The sequence below is a fragment of the Carcharodon carcharias genome, chromosome 16 (assembly GCF_017639515.1).
Source record: "Carcharodon carcharias isolate sCarCar2 chromosome 16, sCarCar2.pri, whole genome shotgun sequence".
Classification (NCBI taxonomy): domain Eukaryota; kingdom Metazoa; phylum Chordata; class Chondrichthyes; order Lamniformes; family Lamnidae; genus Carcharodon; species Carcharodon carcharias.
This window is the reverse complement of record NC_054482.1, coordinates 46,636,239-46,655,893: the sequence shown is the minus strand read 5'-3', so window position 1 is coordinate 46,655,893 and position 19,655 is coordinate 46,636,239. Positions and strand designations below refer to the sequence as shown.

At 43.8% G+C, this 19,655-nt stretch overlaps 1 protein-coding gene across 1 annotated transcript in view; it reads right to left on the bottom strand.

Moving 5' to 3' along the window:
- The window catches only part of lamc1 (laminin, gamma 1), a 319,589-nt gene that overhangs the window by 68,498 nt on the left and 231,436 nt on the right, over window positions 1-19,655 (bottom strand). The window contains exons 4-5 of the mRNA XM_041207964.1: window positions 15,127-15,293; window positions 6,848-7,036 (exon numbers count right to left, since the gene is read on the bottom strand). Of these exons, the coding sequence (XP_041063898.1) occupies window positions 6,848-7,036; window positions 15,127-15,293 (356 nt within the window). The remainder of the gene's footprint in view (window positions 1-6,847; window positions 7,037-15,126; window positions 15,294-19,655) is intronic.

Sequence of the window (19,655 nt, the reverse complement as noted above, 5' to 3'; positions counted from 1 at the left end):
AAACAAAGAGAAGCAAATATAATTTATCCACCTAAAAGGGAAGTTTTTTTAGGGCTGTGGGGGAAAAGAAAGAAAATAAGAATTCATTTTTAAAAATTAATGTTAAGAATGGTTGATTTTACTTCACAATTTGACTAATTCTGGTAATCAAAATCTCCAGTTCTCTACCATGCCAATGGTAATATACTGCGTTTTCTAGAAGCTATTTTATTGATAAAGTTCCAACTGCCTCCTCCACAAGAAACAAAGAAATGTGGCAAATCAATGCGAGGAGAAAAGTTTACAAAAATTGAATGCAAAGATATTTATCACCATCCTAACACAATATACAGCTACTGATACAAGTGCGCACATGCATGCATAGATCTTATTGCATAACGTGGATATCTGGGCAAAAAAAGTTGATATAGTAATCTAAGCTCCAGGGACAAATTGAATCCATCTTAAAAACTGGTCTTTTCATCCATACTTAAAGAACACAGAGTATGAGAAACCAAAGATTGGAAAAATGTAGTCAAATATTGTTATGACAAGTTAAGCTCAAAAGATATGTAACTGTGCAAATTGTTTGTAATAATTTTTAAAAGCCCAGATGGAATCTTTCAAGCTTTCTAAAATTGCAGCAACATAGCTGAGACATTCTGGTGACCACTCTATTTTGTAGATCCATACTGAAACAAGATTTGTGGGTTCCTGCCCAATAACCTTTGAAAGCAATTTAAAACCAATAGAAAGTCACCTACAAAGTCTGGAGAGATTCCAATATTTTTGAAATAGAGCCAATGGCTTGGCTATAAGCAAATGTGCAAATTTACAAAGAATTTGTAGCACTCCATATAATTACTGAGATGTCAAATGATTGTGACAGCCACCATGTTTAGGGCTGCACACCTCTCCAATTGTGCCTATTTTCAAAAGAAACTCAAAAGTATATCAATTTAAGCTATTGATTTGTAACCTGATATCCAGATTTTATTAAAAAGTAGTTGCAGTGTGTTCTGGAAGTCAGAATTAGTAAAGAAAACAGGAGTTTTCAATACATTCATGCAGTTTTTTTGTGACAGAGAGATCAGAAAAAGCCTATAATTTGCATATGTAAACTTGTTCCACTTAATTAACATTATTCACAATAGAAAATCACAGAATCTCACAGTGCAGAAGAGGACCTTTGGCCCATCGAGTCTGCACAAGCACCTGGGAAACACCTGACCTACCTACCTAATCCCATTTAAAATGATATTCTTTAAACCACAAAAATACAAGTTTTGAGACACTGAAGGTTATATCAATAGTTATGTCACTCCACTGGAAAATCAAAAACAAAAGACAATGGATGGTAGAAATGTAGAATGCTCTCTCTCAAACAGTAGATTTTCACTTGATTAATAATCTTAACAATTTATATTTATATAATGCCTTTAATGTAGTCAAGCATACTAAGGCATTTCGCAAGAGCATTATCCAAAAAAAAACTGATACCAAGCCAAATTAAGGAGATATTAGGGCAGATGGCCAAAAGCTTGGTCAAAGCGGTAGATTTTAAGGAACATCTTAAAAGGACAGAGAGGCGGAAAAATTTAGGAAGGGGATCATGGAGCTTATGGCCATTATCTGCTGAAGGCAGGACCCATTCATAGATTGATTAAATTTGGGGATGCTACAGAGGTCAGGATTGGAGGAGCACAGAAACTGCAAGGTCGTAGGACTTGCCCTAGTATGTGAGCAGGAGGTGTCATCACCTGGAGGAGCTCAAGCTCCAGCTTTCGGAGCTTGAGCAAGCAGCTGGTGTTACTGCAATTCTTCTTTCAGAGTTAGAAAGGGGTGAGGCCATGGAGTGATTTGGAAAAAAGCACAAGCAGTTTAAAATCGAGGTGTTGCTTAACCAGGTGCCAACGTAGACCAGCAAGCACAGCGCTGATGGGGAGCAAGATTTGGTCCAAGCTAAGACAAAGGCAGCAGAGCTTTGGATGACCTCAAGTTTATGGAGGATCAAATGTAGTAGACAAACCAGGACTGCACTGGAATAGTCCGATCTAGAGGTAACGAAGGCATGAATGAGTGTTTTAGGAGTAGATGAACTGAGAAGGGCAAAATCACTCGATGTTATGGAAGTGGAAAGAGGTGGTTTTAGTAAAGGCACAAATATGTGGTTGGAAGCTCATCTTGGGATCAAATGACATCCAATTGGCTGGATTAGTCTCAGACTGCTGCCAGAGAGAGGGATGAACTCAGTAGCCAGGGAACGGAGTTTGGAATAGGAAGCAAAAACAATAGCTTCAATCCTCCTGCTATTTAATTGGAAGAAATTTCTGCTTATCCAATACTGGATGTCAGATGAGCAGCTGATAATTTAGAGACAGTGGAAGGGGTTGAGAGAGGTGTAATGGTTGGGTAAAGCTGGGTATTGTCAGCGTACAAATGGGATTTGCTGCAGTATTTTCAGATGTTGTCGCCGAGGTGCAGAATCTGGATGAGAAATTGGAGTCGGGCAAGGTTAGATCCTTGGGATCATCAGAGATAATGGCCTTAATTTTATGCCCCATTGGCAGGTTTATGGAATAGAGGGGAGCCATGAAATTGAAGAACAGGATTCCCTCCGGGTTCCCGCCTGCCCCAACCATGCAGTGATTTTATGCTGGGGTGGGCAAGGCCTCATATAGGAAGCCTGCCCTTTCCCCAGTTGAGGCCCTTAAGTGGCTAATTATTGGGCACTTAAGGGCTGTTTCCCACCCAGTCTCAATTATTAGACTAATGGGAGGATTGACCTTAGGTGGGGGAAGCCAATAAATCAACAGGCTTAGATCTTGAGCGGAGAGGGGGGTACCCCCATCAAAAGCTCCCTTCTAAAGTCAGGCACCTCACCATAAGATCCGGTGTCCTCCGGACCTCCCTCACTACCCGGCCTCTCCCCCGCACCCCCCAGTGTTTCACTACCCTTCAGACTTGAGGACCCTTTAAACTTACCTGGGCCTTTGGTGCCCAGACTTAGTCTCAGGCATCCTCGTGCAATTCATCTTCAGTCCACTGCAGCTCTTGTTGCTACAGGGACTGGAGAGCTGCCAGCCAATCAGATTGGCCGGCAGCTCTCTAAGGTGGGATTTCCTTCCAAGTCCTTCCAGAAGTGCCACCTGTAGCCTCTTAGTGCTCATTCGAGCATGAAATGGCTGTGGAGCACTGAGAGTCGGTGAGAATGTGTTCAGAGGGCAAGAAGTGAGTCCCTGCCATCTGAAAATTTCAGGTCAATTATGCGTGAGCAGGTTGACTGGATAGGTAAGAACGGACCATGTGAGTGCAGTCCCAGCCAGCTGGATACCAGTGGAGAGGCGTTAGGAGGATGGTGCGGCCAACAATGTCAAAGGCTGAAGACAGGTCAAGAAGGATGAGCCGGGATAGTTTACCTTTGTTACAGTTACATAGGGCATCGCTTGTGACTTTCATAAAAGCTATATTTAAAGTGGTGAGACAGGGAACCTGAGGGAGGGATTTAAATATGAAGTTTCAGGAAAGGTGAACATAGATGAGAATGTAGAACTTGAAACACAAACTGATCAGCCATGATCTTATTGAATGGTGGACCAGGCTCGAGGGATCAAATGGCCTATTTCTACTCCTATCTTGTATGTTCGTACGTTCATGTGTTTGGGAGGTGAAAGCACATACGAAAATTTGGGAGAAGAAAGGAAAGTTGGAGATGGATGGTAGTTTGTAAAGATGGAGGGGGTCAAGGGTTGTTTTATTTTGAGGAAGTTATGGTGATTTGAAGGTGAGGGGGATAGCATCTGTGATTGAGAGAACTGTTAACAATATCAGCTAATGTGCGAGGGAAAGTTGGATGATCAGTGGTTTAATGGGAATAGGATTGAGGGATCAGGAGGGTCTCACGGATATGATAAGCTTGAAGAAGGATATGTGGAGATAAGAGAAAAACTTCAGACAGATAGGGCAGAATTTTTAGGTCGGTGGAAGGGCGTGATCGGCGGGTCTGGGATTGGCTGGGGAACGGACCACTGACCGTGATCGGCCCCCGACCGCAATTTGCGGTGGCTAGCCAATTAACGCGCACAGTGTGGAGGTGGGAAGAGGGTGGCTCTGACATCAGCACAGGGAAGGGTGAGGGCAGGCGCTGACAGAAAGCTCCCTGGAGGCAGAGAAGTGCCTAAGGGACCTGAGACCTGAAAAGCATTAAAGTTTTTAAAATCTGGAAAAAAACATGCAAGCATCACAATCAGTTACCTGAGTATATACATGCAAAAAATGCTGCCCATAAATTTTTATTTTTCCTTCATTTACTAACAGAAACTTTATCCCGCCCTTGGATCAGATTTTATGAAAAATGCAGTCTGCGTGGTTGATTCGGCTGTCCGCCAACCATAAGGTTGGCCAGACCACAAAAAAATCGGAGACAATTGCCTTTAATTACCTTAATTGGCCTCTTAATTGTCGGCAGGCGCGCTTCCGACTTTTGCACATGCTTACCAACCAAAACATCGCGCAAGCGCAGGATGACATCAGGATGCTCGCCCGATGTCATCTCGCGCGATTTTGCGTCCAATCTGGTCAGGCGCACACCCGCCTGCCGATCTAAAAGTTCTGCCCATAAATTTAAGGGATATGGGCAGGGAAATCTTAGAGAAATCTGCCCTGCTAAGGGGAGGGAAACAGTGGGGCAGTTAATCAGATGGTCCCAATCTGAAATTGATAAGATTTTTGCTAAGTCAAGGGTATTAAGGGAAATGGAACCTAGGCAGAGAGATCGAGATGGGATACCATTCCGTCATGGTCTCAGTGAATGGTGCAACAGTTTGGGAAATTGAAAGGCCTACTCCTGTTTCCATGGGCCCCCTAATGCACAACAAGTACTGATGCTGCAGCGGTTTAAAGTGCAGTTTTACAGCTTACACCAAAGCACGGAACTTCGAAAATTTAAAAAAATTTGTATGGCTGGGGAAGCAGTTATAGCTTAATATCGAGGTTAACACTCCATTCAACAGCTTCAGCTGACGCAGTGTTAATAGTTGTGATGCTAACAAGAATGGATCTCTCAGGGCAGAATTTCAGTATGTGGGCAATGAGACTTGAACGGCCTGAATCACAATTTGAGCTGTTCCTCATGTTCAACTTGTGCAGCAAGTGGCTACATCTTCCCTGGCCTGTCCTCAAGTGGTTGAGAGTTGTCCAGATTTTCTGTGGAAGTTTGAAACCCAGGATTTCACCACGCGGGTCAGTTACCAGCTTGCAGTTGGTGAGTTTGCAGTTAACCAGGAAGTGCGCCAGAGAGGTGGGGCTGCTGTCAGTCAGTTTGTAGAGTGTGTTCCAGTAGGGGCTACAGGATTTCTGATGAGTGTGTGTAGTATTTTTGAGATCCTGCGTCAATTGGAGTGCTTTGTTAGTTGTCAGCCAGTGATGTTTTTTGAGGTGAAAGTTTTCCCTGCGGGTATCAGGAGGTTCAATATGTGCTAGCTTAGGAAAACACTTGAGCTATGTTAGTCTCAACACCCCTGAAATAATGCTCATGGCTTCCCAGAGGTGGGGTACCATTATATTCAGCTCTCCTGAGCCAGGTTGAGCAGCAGTGCTCTGCTGTTGATAAATAAGGCCGAGTGAAGTAGTACCCATCAGTTTCCAAATAAGATTCACTCTTGTCTTGACCTTGGCTCCAGTGTGCTGGAGATGTTGCCAGTAGGCCAATGTATGATCAAGAGTGATGCCAAGATATTGTGACACTGGGTCATGGGTGAGTGGTTGGCCACAGAACTGCACATGAAGTTCTTCCCTGTTCTTCAGGTTGCTGTGGAAGTGGAAGGCTGAAACAACAGTTTAGGTACTGTTTGGTTGAAGTCTCCATTTTCTGAAGCAGACTTCCAGAGATTGTTGAGCAAACACTCAATGAAGATCTATGTCCTGAAGTTCTTTAGCCTGGAAACCATGACAAAGTCATCCGCATATGTGAAGAGCTGTGACTTTCTGGGAGAGAGGTCACTGATATATATATGTTGAGAAGAGCAAGTGTGAAGATTGATCCCTGTGGGAATCCATTGCTGGTTATGCATGGGTGGCTAATTCAAACTCCAAGATGCACTCAGAACTTTTGGTTGCTGATCATGGTGTTGATTAACTGTAGAATTTTTAGACAGCAGATTATTTTGGAGAGTTTCAACAGCATACCTGTGCACCTCACTGTCATAGGCACAAGATAAGTCAACAAAGGCAGTTCCTGTCCGCATACCTTCCTGGAAACCGGCCTCAATATGTGAGGACAGTGTCAGGACCTATTTGGGACAGTTGCGGCCTGTGCAAAATCCTACCTGTTAGGGTGAGACTGCAATGGCCCCACCTACAAAACAGGTAGATTTTCTTTGGAATGAATTTTAACAATTCTTCTTTCAGTGCAGCTATATAACAGGAACAGATTTTGTGGGGAGCAATAGACTCTGAATGCTGGACTCATATTAAAGTGATCAACATGAGATTGATGTAAAGGATTTAATGCAAATTCAGCAGCTATGCCTAAGAGAAACTGCAGTAACTGTATTATGTTGCAATTTGATAACATCCTATAAAAGAAATATATTAAGGCAGAGGCAGTTATAAACACAGAAACATACAACATTGGATTGAGTCATCTTCAAAATCTCAAGGAATGAGACAATTTTCATTCTTCTGGCTCCACCACATTGTCATTTTGTATGTCTTATTCACTGAGACTTCAGATCTGCAAGTAAGGTTTCTACATTACCAAAGCAATGCAAAGCATATCATTGATGCTTTTCCCCAAAATACTGTGATACTAAAACTGTGTGCACAGGTGCCAAAAAAAATTTTCTTCAACAGATAGATCTGCACTCACCAACCGGGTTACAATTGCAGGGCAGACATTGGGCTTCTGGACCCTGGCGGTAGAAATCATCCCTGCACCTCTCACAGTTGGGACCATCTGTATTCTCAATACAGTTGCGACAGTGTCCACCATGTCCGGTTGCTCGGTAGAGCTCAGAGTCAAAGTAGCATTCCGCAGATTTGCCATGGCAATTGCAAGCTGCAGAAGTCAAAAGTATAAAATTAATTTTATCTAATCACTATGCAAACTATTGTCAATCAGCTAGATCTTCTTCACTACAAAACAGTATCCTGGTGAATGTTTATCTCTCAACGAACATCACTAAAACAGATTACTTTGTCTTTATCGCATTGCTGTTTATTGGACCTTGTTGTGCACAAATTAGCTGCTGTGATTCCTACACTACTGTAATGACTACAATTCAGTAGTATTTAATTGACTGTAAAGCACTTTGGGTCTTCCTGAGGTTGTGAAAGGCACTATATAAATGCAATGTTTTCTTTTCTAAATAAATTCAAATCAAACAAGGCCTCATGGGTTTGGGAGTAAAATATTAGCATGGATAGAGCATTGGTAAGAGGACAGGACACAGAGGGTAGAAACAAACGGACAGAAGCAGAGATAATATTTCAGGTCGATGACCTTTCACCAGAACCAGCATTAACTCGGTTTCTCTTCACAGATGCTGCCTGACCTGCTCAGTGTGCCAGCACTTTTTGTTTTTATTTCAGATTTCCAGCATCTGCACTATTCTGCTTTTGTAGAAATAAAAGAACATTTTCAGGTTTATGGCTGTTAGCAGTGGGGTCCCACGAGGACCAATGCTGGGGCCTCAGCCACTTAAAATCCATATTAATGACTTAAATGAAGGGGCAAGTTGTAACGTATCCAAGATTGCTGATGATACAAAACTAGGTGGGAATGTAAACAGTGAGGAGGATGCAAAGAGGCCGTAATGGAATTTAGATTGGTTAAACGATTAGTCAAAAAGGTGGCAGATGGGAGTATAACGGGGGAAATGAGAGGTTATTCACTCTAGTAGATAGGATTGAAAGACAGAACATTTTAAAAATGCTGACAAATTATTAAATGTTGATGTTCAAAAGATTTGGGTGTTGTTATAAATTCCTAGTTCATGGTTCATTGCAATATTTTAGAGGTAAACTTTAATCTTCCCAGGACTACATATAAACTGTAGAAATAGGATAAATGCATCTAAAGCAGCTTGAAGACTATTACACTTAAAAGATTGAGGCCACATTGACTAAAGGAGTTAACAGCTGGAAAGGTAAGATCATAAAGTAGCAGATAGGCTTACTTCGGTGGAGATTTGGAGACAAGGGCTGCAATTTTCCAGCCCCTCATGCTGGAGGGATCTTCCGGTCTGGCCGATGAGATGGAAATTTCAATGGCTCGCCGTCCCTGCCGCAGGGGAACCTGCCGCCGGGGGTTGGAAAATTCCGGCCAAGGTGTCTACATTGCTTGCAAAGAAATGCAGCCCAGAGAGTTGCTTTGTTTTGGGAGTTACACTTAGTTTAAAAACAATGAGCCCTGGCTATGTCATCATGGAGATGGGTGGAGCCAAGAAAGTTCTAGGGTTTCAACTTGTGCGTGTTTGCTGGGGCAGTAAATGTTCTGCATCAGCGGAAAAGGCTATACTGAAAAGGTGCTGCTGTTAGCAGAGTCCAGGCAGCAAAATCGCTGCTTTTAGCTGGTTTGTGCAGTTGGGGCTCAGGAGAAGTTGCAGGAGCCGTTTCATAGTTCTGTGCAGTTTGGGTTCCGGAGAAGTCCTGGGTTGCTGAGAATTCTTGGAATAAAAAGGTTATCCAAGGGGAGAGATGGAGTAAATGGGGCTACATCTCCTGTGTTTCAAAGAATGAAGGACGATCTCATTGATCAAGGAAAGATGATTCCACTGAAACACAAAATTCTATGGACTAGAACAATGCTAAAAAGCTGCTTCCCTTGGATGGAAAGTCTAGAACTAGGAGGAAGACCTCAGGATAAGTACGCCAATTAGGACTGCAATGAGAAGAAATTTCTTCATGCAGGGAGCTGTGAATCTTTGGAATTCTCTATTCCAGAGAATTGTGGATGCTCAGTCATTGGGTATATTCAAGGACAAAAATTGATAAATTTTTGAACACTTCTAAGGGAATCGAGGATAACGGGATAGCGGGAGTGGAATTAAGGTTGAAGCCAAGATCTTACTGAATAGCAGAGCAGGCCCAAGGAGGAATACAATCTACCCCGCACCCCCCCGCCACTCCTATTTTTTATGTTCTTATTTATGTCCATTTTGACACACTAAAAACACTAATGAATATAATTCAACATAAAATTCAGAGGTTATGTCATGCAATAGGATTTTCACATCCATTTTCCATAGTTTATATCATAATTGAAACTCAGTGTTGAGAAGAGAGAACATGTATTTTTATAATATTATTCAAGGCCACAGAATATTCCTATGTGCTTTACAGCCAATGAAGTGGTCACTGCTGTAATGTAGGAGTTGTTGCAGCCAATCTCCCACAAACAACAATGTGATAAATTACCAGATTACTTTTATTTTGAAGCGATGTTGGTTGATAAATATTGGTGCCATGGCACCTGAGAGAACTTCTCTACTTTTCTTCCAAATTACATTCGTGGGATCGTTTAAATGCACCGGAGAGAGCAGATGGCTCTTGGTTTAACATATCTACTGAAAGGTGCGGTGATAGTGCAGCACTTGCTCAGTATAAGAATCAGTGTGTCAGGCTGAATTATAAGGCTCGAATGCCAGGAGTGTGGGCTGGAGCCCATCATTGTCTGACTCAGAGAGGGAAAATGACAGACGAGAGCGCCTTAGAGGCATGTAGCGCCACCGACAGAAAGGCACACAAAGAGAGAGAGAGGGAGGGAGGGCAGGCAAGCGAGAGGGGAAGGGCGGGTGAGCGAGCGAGCGAGGGGGGAAGGGCGCGCGGGCGAGGGGGGGAGGGCGCGCGGGCGAGGGGGGGAGGGCGCGCGGGCGAGGGGGGGAGGGCGCGCGGGCGAGGGGGGGAGGGCGCGCGGGCGAGGGGGGAGGGCGCGCGGGCGAGGGGGGGAGGGCGCGCGGGCGAGGGGGGGAGGGCGCGCGGGCGAGGGGGGAGGGCGCGCGGGCGAGGGGGGAGGGCGCGCGGGCGAGGGGGGGAAGGGCGCGCGGGCGAGGGGGGGAAGGGCGCGCGGGCGAGGGGGAAAGGGCGCGCGGGCGAGGGGGAAAGGGCGCGCGGGCGAGGGGGAAAGGGCGCGCGGGCGAGGGGGAAAGGGCGCGCGGGCGAGGGGGAAGGGCGTGCGGGCGAGGGGGAAGGGCGCGCGGGCGAGGGGGAAGGGCGCGCGGGCGAGGGGGAAGGGCGCGCGGGCGAGGGGGAAGGGCGCGCGGGCGAGGGGGAAGGGCGCGCGGGCGAGGGGGAAGGGCGCGCGGGCGAGGGGGAAGGGCGCGCGGGCGAGGGGGAAGGGCGCGCGGGCGAGGGGGAAGGGCGCGCGGGTGAGGGGGAAGGGCGCGCGGGCGAGGGGGAAGGGCGCGCGGGCGAGCGAGCGAGGGGGAAGGGCGCGCGGGCGAGCGAGCGAGGGGGTAAGGGCACGCGGGCAAGCGAGCGAGGGGGAAGGGCGCGCGGGTGAGCGAGTGGGGGGGGAAGGGCGCGCGGGCGAGGGGGGAAGGGCGCGCGGGCGAGGGGGAAGGGTGGGTGGGCGAGCGAGGGGGGAAGGACGGGTGGGCGAGCGAGGGGGGAAGGGCGGGTGGGTGATCGAGGGGGGAAGGGCTGGCGAGCGAGAGAGAGGGGGGAAGGGCGGGCAAGCGAGAGGGAGGGGGAAGGGTGAGTGAGAGACCGACAGAGTGAGAGCGTGAACAGGGAGGGAGAGCGAAAGGCGGGTGCGTAGCATTATTGGCTGAGGAATCAATTACAGCTATGAGGAGGATCATATGCTAAACGAAGCACTAAATGAGGCCAAATGGGTTGAGCTCAGAAAGTAAAACAGGGCACCCATGTTGCTGGGAGTGTACTATAGACCCCAAATAGTGGAAGGGAGTCAGAAGAGTAAGTTTGTAGGCAAATTTCTGAGTGCAAAAACAATAGGGCAGTAATAGTTGGAGACTTCAGCTACCCTAATATCAATTGGGATATGAATAGTGTGAAGGGAGAGAGGGCACAAAATTCTTGAGCTGCATTCAAGGGAACTTTTTCAGTCAGCATGTAATAAGCCCAATGAGAGGGGGCGCAATTCTAGATTTAGTCTTAGGATATGAAGTTGGGCCAGTGGATGAAGTAGCAGTGGGGGACCATTTTGGAGAAAGTGACTATAATAGTTAGATTTAGCATAATTATGAAAAAAGACAAAGCCAGAACAGGAGTAAAATTCTAAATTGGGGGAAGACAAATTTTATTTAGCTGAGAGGTGAACTTGTGAAAGTGGACTGAACACAGCTACTAGAAGGGAAAAAACAGTGTTAGGTCAGTGGGAGGTATTGAAATCTCGAGCCCTCTGGTCATCCAGAAGCATACAGGATAAGATAGAGCAGAAAAAGAGGACTTATAGCAATCACAAAAAGTTTAATACTGTAGAAAGCCTAGAGGAGTACAGAAAGTACAGGAGTGAAGTAAGAAAGGAAATTGGGAAAACAAAGAGGATACAAAAAAAGCAGGTAAAATCAAAGAAAACCCCCAAAGATGATTTACCAGTACATTAAGAGCAAGAGGATAACTAAGGGTAGGACCAATCAGAGATGTACATGGTAACTTGTACATTGATGCTGAAGATATGGGCAGGGTTCTCGATGAGTACTTTGTCTCTGTCCTCACTAAAAAGAGGGATGATGCAGACATTCTAGTTAAAGAGGAAGTGTGCAAAATATTAGATACAATAAGCAAAATGGGAAAGGAAGTGCTGGAGTGACTGGCATCCTCGAAGGTGGATAAATCACCAGGGTTGGATGGATTGCAGCCCAGGTTGTCAAAGGAAGCCAGGGAGGAATTAGTAAATACTCTGAGGATCATTTTCCAATCCTCACTAGATACAGGTGAGGTACCAGAGGAATGTTGTGCCAAAATTTAAAAAGGGTGCAAGGGATAGGCCAGAAAATTATAGGCTATTCAATCTGATTTTGGGAGTGGGGAAACTATTGGAATTAATTCTAAGACACAGGATAAACTGTCACTTAGAAAGGCATGGATTGATCAAGGGTAGGCAGCATGGTTTTGTTAGGGAAGGATAGTGTCTTACTAACACAATAGAATTTTTTGAGGAAGTAACAAGGAGGATTGATGAGGATGGTGCAGTGGATGTTGTCTACATAGATTTTACTAAGGCATTTGACAAGGTCCCACATGGCAGACTGGTCGGGAAAGTGAGATCCCATGGAACACAGGGGAAGGTGGTGAGTTGGATCCGAAATTGGCTCACCGACTGGAAACAAAGGGTAATGGTCGATGGATGCTTTTGTGAATGGAAAGTGGTATTCCACAGGACTCAGTGTTGGGGCCCTTGCTGTTTGCTGTATATATTAATGATTTGGACTAAAATATGGGAGGAATGATTTGGAAATTTGCAGATGACACAAAAATTGGTTGTATAGTTGGTAGTGATGAGGATAGCTATTGTCTCCAGAATTATATCAATGGTTTGGTTGCGCGGATGGAAAAATGGCAAATGGAATTCAATGCATTTGGGGAGGGCAAACAAAGCAAGGGAATACTCAATAAATGGGAGGATATTGAGAGGGGTTGAGGAAGTGAGAGACCTTCCTCAGATGTCCACAGATCCCTGAAGGTGGCAGGACAGATGGATAAGGTGTTAAAGAAAGTATATTGAATGCTTTCCTTTATTGGATGAGGTATTGAATACAAAAGCCAGGATGTAATCCTGGAACTGTATAAAATGCTGGTTGGGCCACAGCTTGAATTTTGTGTAAAGCTCTGGTCACCACATTACGGAGAGAGTACAGAGGAGATTTACAAGAATGTGGCCAGGGCTAGAAAATTTCTATGAATAAAGATTGGATAGGCTGGGGTTGTTTTCCTTAGAACAGAGAAGGTGGAGGGGTGACCTAACTGAAGAGTACAAAATTATGAGGGGCCTAGATACGGTAGGCAGGAAAGACCTGTTTTCCCCTAGCAGAGCGGTCAATTACCGGGGGCATAGATTTAAAGTGATTGGTAGAAGGATTAGAGGGGACAATAGGAAAAACCTTTTCACACAGAGGTTGGTGGGCATCTGGAATTCACTGCCTAAATTGGTTATTGAGGCTGAAATGCTCAACAGCTTTAAAAAGGTACCTGAATATGCACCTAAAGGTCCGTAGCCTTGCAGGTTACAGCGCAGGTGCTGGAAAGTGGGATTAAAAATGAGCGGCTAACTTTTTTTTATGGCTGGCACAGACATGATGGGCTGAATGACTTCTTTCTGTGCCATAACTTTTCTATGGTTCCAATTTTCTCCATTCCCCTCCTAAAGTTGTTGACTCCTTTTCAGGTTACAGATCTGCCACCTGTGTGAGCACCCTCCAGTATTTGCATACGTGACCTTTCTTCATATGTGAAAGCAGACAGCAAAATTCAGCAAACCATTCAAGCTCTAGTGAGCAGCACAGCCCAGAGTGATTCTATTTCACCCAGGGATCGCACATGATTACTTTGCAGGAGTCCCTGGACAACAACTTTGTGGCCACCTTTCTCCACCCAACCAAAGGATACTGAGGCCAACTGTATTCCCCAGCCACCCTGCCCAACATTGGGTGAAACCAGTCAACTCAATACAGATGAGGAATGTAGTTGGGTTGGGAGTGGGGAAAAGCTTTCTGGCTTTTATGGCTCAGCTACACGTGAATCAGCTGAACCATCAGTTGCTATATCCTAATTCTTAATTTCCCTTTATCTGGACAGCACACTGTTCAAAAGATATACACAATAGCTACACATTTTGGCATCTCACTAACTCCTTGTGGACACAATTAGCATGTGGGAGATTAGTAGGGGATAACGACTGAAATCAGGTCCGTCAGAGGATCAAATTTTTAATTACACCCACCAAAACCGGGACTTTACATCCCACTGAATTCCTTCACTGATTTATTGCAGTTTCAGAAATAAAGCCTCAATGAAATAAAACTTGATATCCTACCCACAAGTTCTCCTAATATGCCCATGAAATGGATTTCCGGTGGGACAGGAGGGTGGGGGTGATGACGGCGGTGTGGGAAGAATGACTGAAAATGCAAGTTTAGAATTTTTGAGTTTCAAACTTCCATTTACAGGATCACCCATTGCTCCCCAGAGCAGTTCAGTAACGTGCTTCCAATTGCACGTTACACACATCACATAACACCATTGCCAAACATAGAAATGTGTATTGCTATGTACTTGAACTAGATTTTAATCTTATGAACTATTAAAGGATATTTTTCCATGTGGGGCTGATGGAGAAACTTCCACTTTACAGTGGAAACCCTATAGATCACATTTCTCAAGAAAAAGGAAACAAAGAACTACAGGCTAAGCTAGCGGGAAAAAGAATTACACATTGGGTTGCAAGATTGTGGAATTTTCTGCCATAAATCCTTATTGCAGAGCCCACAGATTCTTTTAAAAAGCAAATTATATAGTTGCCTAAAAAAGAACAAGAATGAATGAATATGGGGCCTGAGAAAGAAAGAATAAAGAGCCTTGGAGAGAAAGTAGGATTAGACCAGGTAAGTCATGAAACAAACACAGATTTAATGGACGGAATGGGTCACTTCTGTGCAGTAAAATCCTCTGGGGTAATTTTTGACTTTTGGTTCTATTTTATGTTTATGATGGATCTGGCTTAACACATTCCTTTCATTTTCAGTCCAATTTAATATGAACTCTGCAATGTAAATTGTCAGTGGGATGCACAATTAGTCACTAAGGGCCTGACTGGAACTTTAGGCCATAATTAACATTTAGCAAATAAGGGAGCTAGGGAATAGCAGGTAAAGGGAGTGAACAAATAAACAAAATTCCAAGTTTCAAGAAAGGAAGATTCAAGCACCAAATAAGAAACAAATTTCACAATTCAAACATGGATGCTGCATGCTGCTGTAGCTCCTCATAGATGTGCCTTATTTCTATATACGACTCGTCAATAGTTCACATAAATTGACATATATGTAAACGAAATGGATCACTTCATGGAATGATTATAGGAGCTAATTTTCTACAAATTAACTATAAATTGGCAGAACATTTTGCTGAATATTCCTGTTGAAAGGATGCTGAAATTTTACAAGGTTTCCACATTCCTATACTTACACAGGCACTCATTGGGATTCTCTGCAGTGGCCCTGCGCCAAGGTCGGTCATTGTAGAATGGCTGACAACTCTCACAGTCCACTCCCATTGTGTTGTGCTTGCAATTGCAGACCATCTTATTGAATTCATTCTTTCTACATTCACTGGCATGGCCATGACACTTACACCTGTGAGGGTGGGGATGAGAAAATATATAAATCAATAATCAAACAAGGCAAATACCAATGTGATCAATCTCAATTGAAAAATATATTTCACTTCATGAGCTGTTGCATCAACTGTTGCTCTGCAGAAATAATAGCAAATAGTCAAAGTTATTTCACACTGAAGATTATGATTCTTTTCATGCTTACAAGGAAATGCATTACATAATTTTTCCCCTAAGTTTATGCTGTCCATAACCTGGGGTTGACAAGCAACTGAACTTTGAAGTCTAGTTACTTTGTCCTAATAACAAACCATGCCAATGTTGAATGGAGTCTTCAGTGCACCCATCAGTTTCAATCTAAACTGAAGTCTATTCTGTTGGTTTTAAACTCACCTTCACACATTGCATAACTGGAACAATGGAACATGGGGCTCAAATCAACCCAGTCACATTATTGCCTATATCTCCTAAATGAAAGGATCATTCTTGGAGCTGCTTTCAACATGATACAGAGAACATAAACTACTCAAAAACAGCAAATTAGCAACCCATTATGGTTTGCACAAATTACTGTCATTATAATTAGTCACTTTTCTCACTGTTCATTTTTGAGCAAAATTAGCCAATTCTGCCTGAAGGCAAGATCCATTTTAAAATACACAAAATAGAATGGAAGGTAAAGTGACTGGACCAAGAGCAAAAATACTCTGATGAAAATAACAAAAGAGAAAACTCTTAAGGTAATTTGGTGTAAGTTTTTTTATATATAACAATGTCTTCATCCTTTGGTTGGAATGGATTCTGCAACTTAAGATCTTGGCTATAACTTCCAAGCTCCAGGGCGTTGTTTTGGTGGGGGTACCCGAAAAGTGCACTGGGGAACCCCACCCCCCACTCCGGAAGTTCATAGGTAAGGGCAACTACCCAGAAGTGCACACTTCCACTGGGCAATTGCCCTGCACTGGACCCATCTAAAAATGTCATTTAAATCGCAAACTTTGGATGGTTCTGACTGGTTACATTAATAGTTACTCAGAAAAGGTTAGAAGAAATAAAGCCTCTTCTAACTTCTGGGTAACTTTTGCACAGACCCAGGCAGACCTCCCCATGGGACTACCCCCACACTCTGAACCCCCAGGGGGCTCCCCTCAACACCCGACTACACTTCCCCACAGGACTGACCACCAAGGGTTCTTGTCCCCCCCCCGCCAACCCCACAAGGGAACAAGGGAATACATACCAGACAAGAACTCCCCAACCAATGGAATGCCCCCACCCCCAAGGGGAACTACTTCTTCCTCCTTCCCTGGCCTGTCAAGAACCTTTAAATTAGCTGAACATCTAAAATACCTCATTTACCACAGCTAGTGCCATAAAAAAGGGGGTGCAGCCTTCTTGCATCCAACAGAGCTACACTTGAAGCTAGGCCCAGGGGTCACGCTGCACTGCCTGGATCTTGCCCGGCCTGAGTCGGAAGGTTGGGCAAGGTACAATCGATAAAAGTTCGAGGTAAGAAAAGTAGGAGCCAAGTGGCAATCTGACTCTGATTGCCACTCCGAGGAAGTTCAGGCCCCTTAACTTAGCTTGTTCTCCCTTGTCTGCCCAAATCTACCAAATACATTTCGTGGCACAGTTGTTAAATTTGAGATGTTCCCCAATAGTGCTGCTGCCATTTTTGTTTTAGCATGGTTAGAGTCTTTTGTTAAAAACAAATTGCTGCTAGCTGCTGCCTCCCTGATCCTTCCGCTCACCGCCTCTCTTTCCAATTCCCTCCTTGACCCTCTGGACTCATCACGTCCCTCCCTGACCCTCCCAATTCATTGTCTCCTTCCTGCTCGCAGCTCCTCTCGCTCCTTCCGTCTTGTCGGTCTCTTCTGAGCCCTCGCTCAAGGGAAGCAGCACACAGGAGGACTGGCACGTAGGTGGGTCTGAAATCTCGGAGACAGAATATCTGTCCAGAGCTAGCCCAGCTATTCTTGCCATTGTTTCAAATGTGAACTTTTCACTCCTTGCTCGCAGTGAGGCTCAACTTGGGTCTTACCTGTCCCCAAGGTAACCCAGTCACCCAGGCTTGTTGTGGGGGAGAATTCATAACAGATCATATGACCCTCTTCACTACTCCATTTTACCTTGAATTAAAGAGGCAAGTCCCAAAACATAATCATCTTACAAAGCCACGCATTCATAACATGTACATCATTTACTGATTGATCCATTTATTGATTTATTTATTAATCCAGTGCAGGTTTATTTTCTTTTTCTTGTACTCTGGTCTCCAACTGACAATGTGGCTAGCCTGAACTTTAACTACTAGCATTAATATAGCACTTTTAAAATAAGAATCTCAAGCTGCTTCACAACAGAAATACATGAGGCAACACATATTGAGCTATGAAGGGTAAATTATGAAAGGTGGCAAAGCTTGGTTGAAGAGGGGGATTTTAAGTCGTTTTGGTATTGTGGTCCATGGAGCGAATTCCAGAGAGGCGTTATTGATGACGTCTTCCATACTTTAATTTTGTAAGGAGACTAATTAACCCAGCTCATTATTGTCTTATATTTCTTTTTAACGGAACAGGGCATAAGTAGATAATCTTGTCAAATTGTTGAGTAGATACCAGCCAGCAGCAACAACAGGCAAGCAGATGGCATACTCCACTGAATGGGTAAATTTTAGGTATTGAACAACCAATGAAGTCCAGGTCATAAGGTGTGCTTGGTTTATGACATTCCTAATGTAGTTTTTGGAATTTATGCAATTTATAGTGACAAAGTCCACTGGTGGTAATCTAGGGCACGAACATAACCCTAAAATCAGAGCCAGTGCATTAAGGAGGGATATTAGGAAACACTTCTTCACACATAGGGTAGTAAAAGTGTGAAACATACTCTCGCAAAAGCAGTACATGCTAGCTCAATTAATAATTTGAAATCTTTTGAAATTATTTGCTGAAACAAGGCTATTGAGGGATATGGAGTTAGGATATAGGACACCGATGATCTGAATGGTTTGAGGGGCTGAATGGTCTATTCCTGCTCCTAATTCCCAAGCTGAGGACAAACTTCAGAATTAATCTACTCTAATTTTGTCAATGTAAATTGTTGGTCAGGGACACCTACAATGCAAGGGAACCGAATTATCAAGTTGTGGACGTAACATAATTTGGTATCTAAATTATCACTGAATGTCGACTGCGAGATCTGTTCTGATGGGGTTAAGACCACTTAAGAACATTAAGTAATATTGCAATCAGATGTTGCAGTCCTAGTTCAGTGGGTGAAGGAAACACACTGAAATTCAATTCCTTGCTTCGCACTGCAACAATTCCTTCTCAGTAAGATTAACAAAATAAAATAAAACTCTAAATCATGTTAAGTATTTTAGATCAAAGAATCAGCCAAATGTCCTCTAGATCAAGGCTGCTAACTATAAGAGTAGAAAAAAACAAAATTCTGCTATTAAAATAGATGATAATTTCTGATTTAATCTTTAAATTCCAACAGGTTATGGGTAAATCCACTTACTGACTCAAAAGTGTAATAATAGGTTAAGGTGACTGATCATCTACATTAACTTTTCAGCCCAAGCCTGGAATGCGACACCCTAGCAATGGATCAGCCATAATCTGAACTGTCAGTGATATGAAGTGGTAATCTTCACAGGAAAAATGGTGGAATTAGAAAAAGAATGGGAGGTTAAAGAGCAGCATCTGAAACGTATGAAATATTCTGACATTTTTAGACGAACATTTCACGTTAAGTCAAACATGCAAGTTCTCAAACTGATAAAGCTGGACAACCACAGTAGGTTGATGCACTGTCCTTGCAGCACTTGGATCTGGATTCCAATTCAGCCCAGGCAAAATAATTACCACTACTGATTGCTTAAGGATCCTCAACCATATGATTTTTGGCCACTTATTTCCCAGTCTGAAATGATCACGAGACTCCTGTACAGAAAATTCTCTATAAACAGCAACTTTCTGTGATCAAAAGTAAAGAAAAAGAAACCCATGTTCTCGATCAGTAAATTCAACTGGTCCTGGGAAGTTCGGCTTGGGAGGCAAAGTTTACTCAACTTAAGTTCAAAATTGGTTGGCTGCCTAGGAAAGGTTTTTCAGTCTCTAATATAAAATAATGTAGTGTAGCTTTTTTTCTTGTTCAAAAGGGGGGCTTACTAGTTAAGGAAATCGAGTGAATTTGGATTATAACTGGCACTCTGTACGTTGACTTGCAGACCAGAAAATAAACAAGCCTCATCTCATGAAATGTTTTCTGCTGTTCACTGAAAAAATGGACAAGCGGATGTGTATGAAGGAAACAATATCCAGTTCAGATCACACAAAGGTGTTATTCAGGGTGACCAACTGGTCCATATTTT